General features: G+C 47.5%; 1 protein-coding gene across 1 annotated transcript; it reads right to left on the reverse strand.

Annotated features, from left to right (window-relative positions):
• Window positions 1–1,790: 1,790 nt before the first annotated feature.
• LOC135546844 (matrix-remodeling-associated protein 5-like) lies at window positions 1,791–13,566 on the reverse strand. The gene is made up of 5 exons (XM_064975415.1): window positions 13,178–13,566; window positions 11,719–13,063; window positions 7,915–10,840; window positions 6,717–7,752; window positions 1,791–5,033 (listed from the first exon to the last, which is right to left on the reverse strand). The coding sequence occupies exons 1-5, from the start codon at window positions 13,564–13,566 to the stop codon at window positions 2,828–2,830; spliced, it is 7,902 nt and encodes a 2,633-aa protein (XP_064831487.1). The 3' UTR covers window positions 1,791–2,827.
• Window positions 13,567–15,022: the final 1,456 nt, after the last annotated feature.

Genomic DNA, 15,022 nt, shown 5'->3' on the forward strand with positions numbered 1-15,022 from the left:
AGACATTGGGGTCAGGGAGGGTACGGAATCATCCACCTCAATCAGACACAATTGGACCAGGTCTCACTGGGCACTGCACTTCATGACTCAGCGTTTCCACTAATCCCCCCCGCTCCCACTCCCACTCCCCCACCTCCAACCCTCTCACTCCTCTGTTTTAGTTTCAGTGCTATATGGGATTCAATAGACTTTGGTATGTTTGAATCGTCATGTCATGAGTCATGTCTAGTGGACCGACTGTCTGAAACCACTTGCTGACTGAAATTATCAAAACAGATGAAAAACTCACCTGAAAATCCACCTGAATTGATTTTCTTACATCTGCATTAGTCATGTCTACAGACCCTTCCCATCAGATATGTAGATAAGTGAGACATATTGTCCATAGGTGAAATAACATTGCTCTATTATTATAATGCAGCTGCAATGTCCTGTGAGAGGAATACAGATAGCGATTTTTGATAAAGATTTTAGACTGTTTGTAATAAAGAAAATTTCTCTATAATACTAGTGTGATGGAATTAATACCTGTCTAATAAGAGAGTAATGGAGTTTATAAATCTCTAATAAGAGAGTAATGGAGTTGATACATGTCTAATAAGAGAGTAATGGAGTTGATACATGTCTAATAAGAGAGTAATGGAGTTGATACATGTCTAATAAGAGAGTAATGGAGTTGATACATGTCTAATAAGAGAGTAATGGAGTTGACACCTGTCTAATAAGAGAGTAATGGAGTTGACACCTGTCTAATAAGAGGGTAATGGAGTTGATACATGTCTAATAAGAGAGTAATGGAGTTGACACCTGTCTAATAAGAGAGTAATTTAATTAATACATGTCTAATAAGAGAGTGATTTAACTAATACATGTCTAATAAGAGAGTAATGGAGTTGATACCTGTCTAATAAGAGAGTCATTTAATTAATACATGTCTAATAAGAGAGTAATAGAGTTGATAAATGTTTAAAAAGAGAGTAATGGAGTTGATAAATGTCTAATAAGAGCGTAATGGAGTTGATACATGTCTAATAAGAGAGTAATGGAGTTGACACCTGTCTAATAAGAGAGTAATGAAGTTGATACCTGTCTAATAAGAGAGTAATTTAATTAATACATGTCTAATAAGAGAGTTATGGAGTTGATAAATGTCTAATAAGAGAGTAATGGAGTTGATACATGTCTAATAAGAGAGTAATGGAGTTGATACCCGTCTAATAAGAGAGTGATTTAATTAATACATGTCTAATAAGAGAGTAATGGAGTTGATAAATTTCTAATAAGAGCGTAATGGAGTTGATACCTGTCTAATAAGAGAGTAATGGAGTTTATAAATGTCTAATAAGCGAGCCATGAAGTTGATACCCGTCTAATAAGAGAATAATGGAGGAAGCAACTGTTTTGAAAAATGGACTCCACGGGAAGTGTTAGTGTGATGATGTTATAAGCACTTATCTGACGTATCTGTCCTTTCCTGGTTTTTCTGCTTAGAGTCATGGGATACAAAGCCTGATGTTCCTAAACAAACCCAGTTTCAGTCCCCCCAGGTGTAGGCAGTGTAGCCTAGTGGTTAGAGCATTGGACTAGTAACCGAAATGTTGCAAGTTCAAATCCCCGAGCTGACAAGGTAAAAAATCTGTCGTTCTGCCCCTGAACAGTCAGTTAACCCACTGTTCCTAGGCCGTCATTGAAAATAAGAATTTGTTCTTAACTGACTTGCCTAGTAAAATAAAGGTAAAAAAAAAAAACACACACACAAACATACATCCACAGATGTTTTGATGAGCAGATTGAATTCCTTTTCTCTTTTATTTCTCAAATAAAGCAGTTGAAAATAAAGCATAACTTAAAAAGGCTATTGAGAGATTAGATATGCAGTACATCTCTCTCTCTCTATGACAAGAGGCACAACATAACAACTTTACATCACAGTCTTCACAGACAGAATAATTTAAATGAAATGAAAACATGATATCAGCTTTCACATGGATATTACACATACTTAATGTAACACTGGAGCCACACAAAAATCTATGCTACTCTATATGAAACATATGTAATTACTACAAATACCATCTTCAAAGACTTGGTAACTGTTGTGTTTATTTGACATGATCTGGGACGTATGTATAGCCTATGACTGGAAGAGTGGTCGAGGTTGCAGGGTTGCAGCTACAGACACAGAGAGCTACAGACACAGAGAGCTGCAGACACAGAGAGCTGCAGACACAGAGAGCTGCAGACACAGAGAGCTGCAGACACAGAGAGCTGCAGACACAGAGAGCTGCAGACACAGAGAGCTGCAGATACAGAGAGCTGCAGACACAGAGAGCTGCAGACACAGAGAGCTGCAGACACAGAGAGCTGCAGACACAGATAGCTGCAGACACAGAGAGCTGCAGACACAGAGAGCTGCAGACTCCTGAGGCTCCACAGAACTATCACTAGAGCAGTTCTGTGACCACTATCAACCAGTTGCTCTGCTCAACACTACACAACTATACAACAAGATAAATAGGGCAGGTTGACATAAACATACAGGTTGTGATACAGAGCTGAATGTGTTGTATTGCATGACGTGTTTTGAGAGCTGATGCTCTTAAAGCCTGGTATAGTTTGTGTTGACACTTTATTTATTGATGATGGATGCTGGTGCTTCTCAGCTGCTGATTTCATGTACATCTTTAACACACTCTGGCTGTAAGATGCATGTGTTTGTTTTTATCTCTATTTACAATCCTTAATCAACACCTCAGTCTTTAGTTGAACAGTATCTTCTACACTCAACTTTGCAGTTTCTTTGGGCAAAAATGATGTGTGTGTTCTGTTAGATCACATGTAGATAAGAGGCTTTGGTGTCAGTTCCGATGACGTTCCGTGCAGAACAACGGTAGAAACCTGTGTCTCTGCTGGTCGGGTTCTGGATCACCAGGGAACCCTGTGGACTCAGGTACCGGTTGCCATAGAGACGGGCCTGACCTGTGACCCTGAGCTGGGATTGGTCCGGCATCTCCCAGGTGATGGTCGCTCTGGGGGTTGCTATGACGTAGCAGGTTAGCTGAACGGCAACACCAGGACGGGTGTAGGTGAGGGGAGGGGGTCCGTTGGTGATGCGAGGGGGGTAGGCAATCACAATCACTGGAACTGTCAGGATAGATGATGTGTCCTGGTTGGTGAATCGGCAGGAGTAGGTCCCCCTGTCAAACACAGATACCTGCTGCACCGTCAGAGTCCCGTCATCCAGGACTGAGTACCGACCCGTCCCTGCCGCCTGGCCCCGAGACACGACCACCCCGCTTGGCAACTTCCAGGTCAGAGACTCTGTCTGGCTGGAACCCTGACTGGGGCTGTCTGTCTGGGGGCAGGGTAGCTGTAGATTGTCTCCGTTGATGATGCTTACCAGAGAGCCTGATATGCTGGTGACCACAGGCTTCCTTTCCAGGACAACACTCCTCCCTGCCTCTGGCACTGGGCCTCTTGGGTGAGGTGTGTCCCCTTGGACTGGGACTCCTGGCAGAGGGTTCTCTGTGCTGACTGGGCCTCCTAAGTGAGGTTTCTCATTGGTGACTGGGCTTGTAGGGCGAGGTGTCTCCTGGCGAGATTTCTCTGTGGTCACTGGGCCTCTGGGGCGAGGTGTCTCCTGGCGAGATTTCTCTGTGGTCACTGGGCCTCTGGGGTGAGGTGTCTCCTCTCTGTCTGGGCCTTCTGAGCGAAGTTTCTCTCTGCTGACTGGGACTACTGGATGAGTTTGTTCTGGGCCTACTGGGCGAGGTTGCTCTTTGCTAACTGGGCCTACTGGGAAAGGTTTCTCGGTGGTCACTGGGCCTCTGGAGTGAGGTGTGTCCTTTGTGTCTGAGACCTCCAGGTGTACCATTATCTGAGCCTCACCCCTCTCGCCACGATTGACACACACCAGCATGCCGGAGTCGCTTGCCCTCACCCCCCTCAGCTCCAGGGTTCCATTGCGGTGCACGGTGAGTCTGCTACCATAGTAGGGCACCGGGAGAACCCCGTTACCGGGCAGCAACCAGGCCAGGCGGGGGAGAGGGAAGCCCTGGGATGGACATGGCAGAAGAACTGTCTGGCCTCTAACTGCTGAGACCCTTTGGTCCCCTACTTTACAGTCTCCATTATTACTGACACAATTACCTGCACTGACCCTATGATCCCTTCCTGCAGACTGACTGATGGAGATCACAGCACTCAGTCCACTACCACTAACAACAGCTATCTGTCTGTCTGCCCCATTGATCCCACCCCCAGCCCCATTGAGAGTGAAGCTGGGTGGTGTCACCATCACCTCCACCCCCATCACCTTGCTCCTCTCCCCAGCAGCATTGCTGGCTCGGCAGGTGTAGTTTCCTCCTTCAGCCCCTCTAGCCCCCTGGATCACCAAGGACCCGTCTTGCTGCACCACAACCGGACCTGATGCTTCCACTGGGAGGACACGATTCATTGGAGAGAGCCATGTGATCGTAGGAACAGGCTCTCCTTTAGCCCCACAGTTCAGAGCCACTGCGCCCCCTTGTTGCACCTTGATGACCTCATATTTGGTACTGGTGAAGTAGGGAGGTGAGGCGAGGACTTTGACCATCACACTCATAGTGTCCCTCCCCCCATGGTTCTCAGCGTGGCAAACATACTCCCCCTCCTCCCCCATCCCCACCGAGGGGATGAACAGTGTTCCATTGTCAAAAACCACCAGTCGCCGGCTGCGCCTCCCACTCTCTTCCACCTGGAACAGGACACTTTTCACTGAGGTTCCATCTGGGAGGCTCCATCTTACCGCGGGGTCGGGCTGGCCGGTCGCCAGACAGTCTACCTTTAGAGCTGCTCCGTACGATACCACCTTCTGAGTTGATGGCTGCTTTGGCTCAATCTTAGCAGGCTTTGTTGCCACGGTGACCTGGAGGAGGCGGAAGTCGTCAGCCATCTTATTTCGCGCGACACATAAATAGTCCCCCCCGTCTTTCTCCGTCACGGACTGGATATACAGCGTTCCATTACTGTGCACCTTTATCCTCTTGTCAAAACTGGAAATACAACCCAGAGAGGATGAGGTTAGATAAGCACAAGACACAGAAACTGAGTGGACAAAACTTTAGGAACAACTGCTCTTTACATGACAGTAGCTAGGTTTCCTTCCGTCACAGCAACAGATTTTCATGCAATTATTCTAGAATCTGCATTAAGAAAATATCTAAATTTTCCCACCAGTGGCATGTTTCCAACAAATGGACTTGTTGTGGATAGAAATCAGTGGGTGATGACATAGTTCACACAAAATGTACTTTTTCGCCTAAGTTTTCATGTACCAAATCTAAAGTTCAATGTGTTTCCATCGCATTTTCAACTCTTTGTCACAAAAACTGTTGCCTTAAATAGCAATGTGTCAACTCTGGTCTCATCACATACGCTCCAGCCAACAGTTCGCAGATACAGTGTCGGTATTGTGTGTTGGTTGGTTCGTCTACATGATGAGATTATTATGGATAAGAGCTAGAATATTTGTATTTGTCAAATGGCAGTCAAGGATCGATCATCTTGTTACCAGAATAAGAACCTCGATATTTATTGGAAAGGAGCGTCAAGATCACCGTGCAATTTGACCACACTGTGAAGTTCATAAGTTATTTCATCTGTAGCCTAATAAACTGCATGGTTTCCAGAGTCGTAGTGGGAGGACCTCACACCATATCATTGCATGACTCCAAATTTACCTCAATGTGATGGTTATTCTACCACCATTTCCTGCACAATTAATTCTACAGACACAAAAAGACACCACCATGGCCAACAAACAAATGATCTGTCTGCATTTATACAATTATACCGAAACTTCCTTTCCATCACAGCTGTCGTGATTTTGATTTATATGACTTTACTTGCATGAAAACTGTCGATGGAAACTTGGTTATAGACTGACCAGGTGAATCCAGGTGAAAACTATGATTCCTTATTGATGTCACTTGTTAAATCCACTTCAGTTAGTGTAGATGAAGGGGAGGAGACAGGTTAAAGAAGGATTTTTAAGCCTTGAGACAATTGAGACATGCATTGTGTATGTTTGTCATTCAGAGTGTGAATAGGCAAGACCAGATGTAAGTGCCTTTGAACAGGGTGTGGTAGTAGGTGCCATGTGCAAAAACTGAACTCCTCATGAGGGACGGCAGTGGCTCGCGAGTCTGACATGCAGTCAGAGATGGCCCTAGCCTTTTGACAGCGGAGAGAAGTTTTGGAGTTCATTTCCTGCAATTCCATCCCTTTTGCCCTGGGGCATGTGTGGGAGAAATTATTGCAGTTATAAAGCAAGTTTGCTGCAATTCAACACATTTTTCCATGAGGCGTAGAGAAAATGTTTCTGTTTTACAGCTAATTTCCTGTAATTCTACCCATTTTGCCATAGAGCGGACATAAATGTTTGCAGTATTTTATATTATATCTGGGTGAGAGTGACTAAAAAAAATCAATGGGGGCCACGGTTGGTAATTTAACTATGTAAACTACAAGTTTAGATATCAGGCTAGACTAATTTACCAATCTACAGATATTTTGCTGACATGAGCTAATTGAGTGACTGTCAGTGACTGACATAACAAGAGAAAAACTGCTAATGCACAACCAAATTTCAAAATTGCACCTTGTGCATTCCACTATAAGGGGGTGGTCCTGGACTCGATTAAAAAGACTGGTAATCAATAAGGACAAACACGCACCTGTAACGGGAATCCACTAGTTTCTTGCCAGGTACCCTCCAGACCACTCTAGGCTCTGGGTTGCCGGTTGCTGAACAGTAAAGGAGCAGAGATTCACCATATACGACTATAGAACTGGATGGAGAGGTGGAGAGGATCCTAGCCTTACTGAGGGGGGAGGAGGGTGGGAGGGGAGGGTTAAGGACGGGGGAGGAGGGGCGGAGATCAAATTTACTGTTGATGGAAGAGAAGGTCATTTTATCCATGGAGACAACTTCTCCTCCTCCTCCATCTCCAGTCACCTCCACCCTCACCGTCCTCTTATCCCCGCCCACCGCATTAGTCGCTAGGCACTCGTAGCTCCCAGAGTCCTTAGTGGCTAGCTTGCGTATCAACAAGGTGGCATTGGGGAGGACAAACAGGTTCCCGTTGAGGAATTGAGAGGGGAGCAGAAAGGTGCCGTCAGGTGTCCTCCAGCGGATGGAGGGAGGGGGAGCTCCCCGGGCAGAGCATTGGGCGTAGAGAGGCAAACCAGCGGGCCGGGTTACGTTCTCCTCTCTGGGCTCCTGGATGGCTGGAGGAAGAGATGACACATGGAGTCGGACTGACAGACTGCCAGCCCCTGCTAGGTTGGAGGCTACACAGCGATACAGTCCTCTGTCTGCTGGGCCGGCCACCAAGATACGCAGAGTACCATTAGGGAATATAGACACCCGGGGGTGAGTTCCAAGGGCAGGGTTGGGGTTAGGGTCAGGGGTTAGGACGGAGAGGTCAGGTAGCACCCAGGACAGCAGAGGAACCGGCACCCCCTGAGCCCGACACTCTAACCTCACCTCACCCCCCTGGCGCACCGTTGCATCTCTGTGGTTGGGTAACTGAATCCGGGGTGGGTGGGACCAGACCTCCAGGGTCACCATGGCACGGTCCAGGCCCACAGAGTTTTGTGCGATGCAGATATATGTCCCCCGGTCCTGGACCTGCACGCTCCGGATGAGAAAGGTTCCGTTGGGTAGGACCTGGAAACGCTCTGCCTTGTAGTCCAGTGACATCACAGCTCCTGGGACAGACAGAAATACATATTGAGTGGCATATTGTGTGTAAGAGTGGCATTAGTGAATGTATTGAGTAAAGTGTGGGTATGACAAAGTACATTTTGTGTATATGTGAGTGACAGTAGAATGTATTGTGTGTGTAACTGAGAGTAGTGTGCGTAGCGTACCTGTGGATACCTTGGTCCAGGTGATTGTTGGAGGAGGCTGTCCAATGGCCTCACAGGGCAGGAGGGCATCAATCTCAGCTGGGACAGACATGGGGCGCATGTGAGGGTGAGCGATACGGGGCCGGACACGCAAGACGAAGGTCTGAGGGGGGCGTTGGGCAGTCACACTATGGGCTGGAGATGCGGGAGAGGAATGAGGAAGGGTGGACTCAGGGTTGAGTCCAGCCTGACTGTCTGTGGTGGGTGGGGAGGTCTTTGGGGAGCTGAAGGGAGCTCTGGTGGTGGGGACTACAGAGGAAGGGATCTCTAAAATGTCTGGGAGAAGAAGTTTGGGCTTGATAGGGTGTGGTAGAGAGGGTGTGTGTTTTATAGGGGGTGGTGTTTGAAGTGGAGTTCTTACTGGGTCAGGCCTAGTGATGACATAGGGGTGCCGCCTGCTGGAGTGTTGTGAGTAGGTGGGGTAAGATGGGGGGCGGTAGCGACTACCATGTGAGTCTGGGATGGAGTTTACTCCTGGGTTCCTCCAGACTATTGTACTAGTAAGAGTGGTAGTAGTAGTGGGAATAGTAGTAGTAGTTGTAGGAATAGTGGTAGTAGTAGTGGGAATAGTAGTAGTAGTTGTAGGAATAGTGGTAGTAGTTGTAGGTATAGTGGTAGTAGTTGTAGGTATAGTGGTAGTAGTTGTAGGTATAGTAGTAGTAGTTGTAGGTATAGTGGTAGTAGTTGTAGGTATAGTAGTAGTAGTTGTAGGAATAGTGGTGGTAGTTGTAGGTATAGTAGTAGTAGTTGTAGAAATAGTGGTAGTAGTTGTAGGTATAGTGGTAGTAGTTGTAGGAATAGTAGTAGTAGTTGTAGGAATAGTAGCAGTAGTTGTAGGAATAGTGGTAGTAGTTGTAGGAATAGTGGTAGTAGTTGTAGGAATAGTTATAGTGGTAGTTCTTCTAATAAAGGTGATGGCTGTAGAGGAGGTGATGGCTGAAGCAGTGATAGCTGCTGTATTAGCTGTAGTTGGGGGCAGTAGTTGTTTTGTAGATGAAAAAGAGCTGTCTATTTCTGACTCTGGCTGTCTCTCCTCTGGTTCATCAGGTGCTAGATAGACTGGTTTTATATTATTGGGTTCTTCTTCAGTGATTGGGTAAAGTGGTTCTTTCTCACTGGGTTCTTCATCAGTTGCTGGTGGTTCTATCTCACTGGGTTCTTCATTAGTTGCTGATGGTTCTATCTCACTGGGTTCTTTTTCAGTGGCTGGTGGATCTATCTCACTGGGTTCGTCTTCATCAGTTGCTGGTGGATCTATCTCACTGGGTTCTTCTTCATTAGTTGCTGGTGGTCCTATCTCACTGGGTTCTTCTTCATCAGTTGCTGGTGGATCTATCTCACTGGGTTCTTCTTCATCAGTTGCTGGTGGTTCTATCTCACTGGGTTCTTTTTCAGTTTCTGGTGGTCCTATCTCACTGAGTTCTTCCTTGGTTTCTGGGTAGAGTGGTTCTATCTCACTGGATTCTATCTCACTGGGTTCTTTCTCAGTACCAGTAGGTGTTGTTCCACCTGGTGTGGTTCCAGACTGAGTGGTAGTTGCTTTGATATCCTCTGGGTTGTGCTGGTTGAAGACAGATGGATCCTGTTCTTTTAGAGTGGCCCCGACCTGACCCTCTGTTATAGCATACCTCTGTTTTTCTGTGTGACTGTGAGTGACTGTGGGTGTATGTTTGCCTGTGTGTATGCTAGTGTGTGTGCGTGTGTGTGTGATAGTCGCTTGGGACCTGTCAGGGAGCCGAGCAGCAGTGTTTGTTAAGTGAGTCACCCTGTCTGTGTATGTCTGGGGCGGAGGGGGTGAGGCAGAAAGGAAGACAGGGGGGTAGATAGATGTGCTTGATGGAGCAGTGATCCTAGTTAAGGATGGAGTAGTAGTAGTAGTAGTAGTAGTAGTAGTGCTTATAGTAATGGTTGTAGCAGGTGCTGTCAGTTTCCTGGGCTTTGTAAATGCTGCTCTGGTGGTAGTGGGACTTAAGTTATTCTGGAGAGGGGAGGTTGGACCTGGGGGCATGGGTCGTCCTCTGAGTCTGTTGATGCGTCTCCTCTGGCCAGGCCTATTGCTGGCATTCCAGGGGCTTCTGGGTCGCGACGGAACAGAGTTGGAGAACATTACCTTTCCAGAGTTTGTTGTTCCAGTCCTCTCCCCCTCACCTGTAGTCCTTACAGGGATAACACTCTGTCTCCTTTCCTCTGCGCTAGTGGAATTGACATTGGAGGTTGGCTTTGTGCTTTTAAGAGAACCCTCTGTCTCTGTTTCTGTCCATGTCTCTGTGTCTGTGTTTGACTTAGGTTTCTGGGGGAAGTTATTGCTCGGATCTGAAGTGTTTGGTGTCTCTGGGGCCACTCTATCCTTTGTTAGCAGATCTGGGATTAGTGATGTATGGATGAGGTTTAACCACTCTTCCTGTAGACTGAGGACATCTATGGAAGAACTCTTTGAGGTATCAGCCCCTGAGTCCAATACAAGACGTTGATCAGAGTTTCTTCCCACGCTTACCTCTGGTGTGCTGTTTGGTAATGTCGTGTCTGTAAGTATTCTGGTTGTCTGTGTTTTAGTTGTCTGTATTCTCTCTGTCTGTATTATGTCTGGCTGTGTGCTACTTGGCTGTGTGCTGCCTGGCTTTCTTCTGGTTTTATGTCTGCTGTCTGGCTGTGTACTTTCTGGCTGTGTGCTGCCTGGATTTGTTCTGGTTGTGTGATTGCTTTCTGTATGTCTGCTATTTGTCTGTATTCTGGTTGACTGTGCTCTAGTTGGGATTGAGGTGGGGGTCTGTGCTTCAGTTGGGGTTGAGGTGGTTGTCTGTGCTTCAGTTGGGGTTGAGGTGGGTGTCTGTGCTTCAGTTGGGGTTGAGGTGGTTGTATGTGCTTCAGTTGGGGTTGAGGTGGGTGTCTGTGCTTCAGTTGGGGTTGAGGTGGGTGTCTGTGCTTCAGTTGGGGTTGAGGTGGTTGTCTGTGCTTCAGTTGGGGTTGAGGTGGTTGTCTGTGCTTCAGTTGGGATTGAGGTGGGTGTCTGTGCTTCAGTTGGGGTTGAGGTGGTTGTCTGTGCTTCAGTTGGGGTTGAGGTGGGTGTCTGTGCTTCAGTTGGGGTTGAGGTGGTTGTCTGTGCTTCAGTTGGGGTTGAGGTGGGTGTCTGTGCTTCAGTTGGGGTTGAGGTGGTTGTCTGTGCTTCAGTTGGGGTTGAGGTGGGTGTCTGTGCTTCAGTTGGGGTTGGGGTCTGTGAGTTGGGGTGAGGTTGTCTGTGCTTCAGTTGGAGGTGGTTGTCTGTGCTTCAGTTGGGATTGAGGTGGGTGTCTGTGCTTCAGTTGGGGCTGAGGTGGTTGTCTGTGCTTCAGTTGGGGTTGAGGTGGGTGTCTGTGCTTCAGTTGGGGTTGAGGTGGTTGTCTGTGCTTCAGTTGGGGCTGAGGTGGTTGTCTGTGCTTCAGTTGGGGTTGAGGTGGTTGTCTGTGCTTCAGTTGGGGTTGAGGTGGTTGTCTGTGCTTCAGTTGGGGTTGAGGTGGTGCTTGTCTGTGCTTCAGTTGGGGTGAGGTGGTTGTCTGTGCTTCAGTTGGGGCTGAGGTGGTTGTCTGTGCTTCAGTTGGGTGTCTGTGCTTCAGTTGGGGCTGAGGTGGTTGTCTGTGCTTCAGTTGGGGCTGAGGTGGTTGTCTGTGCTTCAGTTGGAGCTGAGGTGGGTGTCTGTGCTTCAGTTGGGGTTGAGGTGGTTGTCTGTGCTTCAGTTGGGGCTGAGGAGGTTGTCTGTGCTTCAGTTGGGGTTGAGGTGGTTGTCTGTGCTTCAGTTGGGGTTGAGGTGGTTGTCTGTGCTTCAGTTGGGGTTGAGGTGGTAGTATGTGCTTCAGTTTGGGCTGAGGTGGTAGTATGTGCTTCAGTTGGGGTTGAGGTGGTAGTATGTGCTCTTGTTGGGGGTGGTACATACAGGGAGTCTGTGATTTTAGGGGCAGTCCTTTCACGTATCTTAGTCAGCAGGTCAGCCCATTTCTGAGGGTCTATTTTGTGCTTGGCCAGGTTAAAGCTCCGCCGACCCTCCAACCTGTTCCTCCTCTGCTCCACAGGGAAGCCTCTCCTCAAGGGCTTCTTGCCCTTTTGGGGTGGTCTGCTTCCCTCCACCCTCACCATGTGGGATCTGATGGGGGGACGCCATATCCTGTTGTAACCTGCCCTAGTGGGCAGTATGTTCTCCCCCTCATCATCTCCTGACCCCCCCTCTTCAATTTCCTCACCCCCTAGAGAGGCTCGTACCCTGTTGGACACCCCCGCCGCAGATTGTGGCCTCATGGGATGTCTCATACGTGATGAGGTGCCAGAAGGACGCGGGGTGAGCGTCAGTCTGGTGGAGAGAGAGTCAGCACCGTACTGGTTCACCGCTACACACCGGTACAGGCCTGCATCTCCCAGCGCAGGGATGGGGAGAGACAGGGTACCGTTGCCCAAGACAGTAACCCCTGCCTCGTCCTTTCTCCTCCCCTCGTTCCTACTCCCTACCACTCTCCCGCCAGGAAGAACCCAGTTCACCTCAACCCTCGGTGTACCAGAGGCCTCGCACGGCAGACTGACAGGTTCTCCAACCAATCCAGTCACAGCCGGGCCTAGCTCCTCCCCTGGGAAAGGATTGGATGATTCTACCACCGCCAGACGGAGGGGGAGGACATCAACATCTCCCCCCGCCCGGGCCACGCAATAGTACAGTCCAGCATCAGAGTGATACACTCTCTGCAGGACCAGCCCCTGGCCAGACACCCGGACCCTACCATCTGAGCTGCGGTAGGGAGAGGAGACTGTTGAACCATCTGGGAAAACCCATTGGAGCCTGTGGTCTCCAGAGCTTAGGTCTCCAATAGAGCTGAGGACAGGGCAGGGCAGGTGGATCTGTCTCTCTGCAGCGGCAGTAAAAGCTGTGTGGGTGTGGTTGGTCTGGATGAGGACCCAGGAGTGTGGGGATGGGGGGTCTGGGGGAGCAGACACCAGGGTGGACAGGGTCAGTTTAACCCTGTGGGCGCTGGACTGAGCTCTGTTGAGCTCTAGACTGACATGGGGCTGCAGTAACCAGGCAGGCTGGGCTTGAATACTGGCCTTGACCCCTGTATGGTAGTAGCCCTCCTTCTCTGCTGTCTGTCTGTACCTGAAGAACAAGAAAGGACAGATTTGATCTATGTGTTGGGGTTACAACAAAATTGTACAGGTAAAGAGGAAAATAACACAGGAATGTGTCTTGTGTGTTTCTGTATTTTCATACCTGTAGGCAAGTCTTGGGGCTTTACTCAACATTATTTCTCTTTGAAGCCTGACAGGCGTCTCACTGTAGTAGGCCAGCAGCCTCCACAGCCTCTCATAGCCATGCCCATCCACCCCACAGTCCAGGGAGAGGGAGATGGGGATGGAGGAGGAGGAAAGGTGTGGTGGGGTAATGTCAGGAGTCTGTGAGGAGTGTGTGATGTTACACTTCAGATCAACAGCATTCCCCTGTTGGTCAGACATCCCCAGGGAGGCGTTGCCTAAAGCCTCTCTAAAGGTTTCTATTGGTTGAACTTCGCCATCCTCCTGAGATGAGGTTCTGGGATTGGTGGAGATGACAGGCGAGGTGCAGGATAGGTCTTTCTGCTGCAAAAGGCCATGACCCTTCATGTGTTTGGGTGAGGCACAGACCAGGCAATGCGGCCCTGGGCATTTCAACACCCCTGAGAGAGAAGAGAAGAATCAGTATTTCCTCACCCAAATAAGCATCCCAATTCCATTGAATCTGATTGAGACTATTTAATAATGGGAATTGATGGGAAAGGATGTAAAATATATCACTAGCCACTTTAAACAATGCTACCTAATATAATGTTTACATACCCTACATTATTCATCTCATATGTATACGTATATACTGTACTCTAGATCATCTACTGCATCCTTATGTAATACATGTATCACTAGCCACTTTAACTATGCCACTTTGTTTACATACGCATCTCATATGTATATACTGTACTCGATACCATCTACTGTATCTTGCCTATGCTGCTCTGTACCATCACTCATTCATATATCTTTATGTACATATTCTTTATCCCCTTACACTTGTGTTTAAGACAGTAGTTTTGGAATTGTTAGTTAGATTACTTGTTGGTTATTACTGCATTGTCGGAACTAGAAGCACAAGCATTTCGCTACACTCGCATTAACATCTGCTAACCATGTGTATGTGACAAATAAAATTGGATTTGATTTGATTTAGACTCAGTAGGTAGCAGTAGAGGCTCTTCAGAGGAAGAAGAGGCGGACCATAAATATTAAAATTGTAAAACATTTAAAAAGTTATCAGTTTTAGATAAAACTATACTCAATATATTCACGTCACCAAATAATTTATTAACACACTGTTTTGCAATGAAGGTTTACAGTAGCCTCAACAGCACTCTCTAGGGTAACACCATGGTGTAGTCGGAGGACAGCTAGCTTCCATCCTCCTCTGGGTACATTGACTTTAATACAAAACCTAGGAGGCTCATGGTTCTCACCCCTTTCCATAGACCAACACTGTAATTATGACAACTTCCAGAGGACATCCTCCAACCTATCAAAACTCTTGCAGCATGAACTGACATGTTGTCCATCCAATCAAAGGATCAGAGAATTAATCTAGGACTGAAAGCATAAGCTACAGCTAGCTAGCACTAACCTTTTGGTAAGCTTTTGGTTTTACTAATTTATTTCACTGGGGCCCGCCGGTGTAAGTGCTAAACTGCTTACTGACTATAAACTGTAGCATTACTGCATGATTGTAGCGTGTTTACTAATGCGTTAGGTCTATTAGCTATGTTGCCTATGCCGTTTTTCTTTAGGTAATATGGGGACAACGATGTAGGCTGTCTGTAGCGGTTATGATGTGGTTTGGCTTGGAATTTTTTTTTTCACCTGGTCACATATAGCTGATGTGTTGTGCATTGAAGTCCACAAGCAAAGGGAAAGGGTGAGAGGAGGAGGGTGCATATCAAATCAAATCAAATTTTATTTGTCACATGCGAGTGTAGCGAAATGCTTGTGCTTCTAGTTCCGACAATGCAGTAATAACCGACAAGTAATCTAACTAACA

The sequence above is a fragment of the Oncorhynchus masou genome, chromosome 10 (genome assembly GCF_036934945.1).
Source record: "Oncorhynchus masou masou isolate Uvic2021 chromosome 10, UVic_Omas_1.1, whole genome shotgun sequence".
Classification (NCBI taxonomy): Eukaryota; Metazoa; Chordata; class Actinopteri; order Salmoniformes; family Salmonidae; genus Oncorhynchus; species Oncorhynchus masou.

Bases quoted from the DNA above. Each gene is read 5' to 3' on its own strand.
- LOC135546844 (XM_064975415.1), bottom strand. From the start codon at position 13,566: ATGAAGGGTCATGGCCTTTTGCAGCAGAAAGACCTATCCTGCACCTCG. The intron at 10,841-11,718 runs GCACAGACAACC...ACTGAAGCACAG, and splicing joins CCACCTCAACCCCAACTGAA to ACACCCACCTCAACCCCAAC. The intron at 7,753-7,914 runs GTACGCTACGCA...TGTCTGTCCCAG, and splicing joins CTGGACCAAGGTATCCACAG to GAGCTGTGATGTCACTGGAC.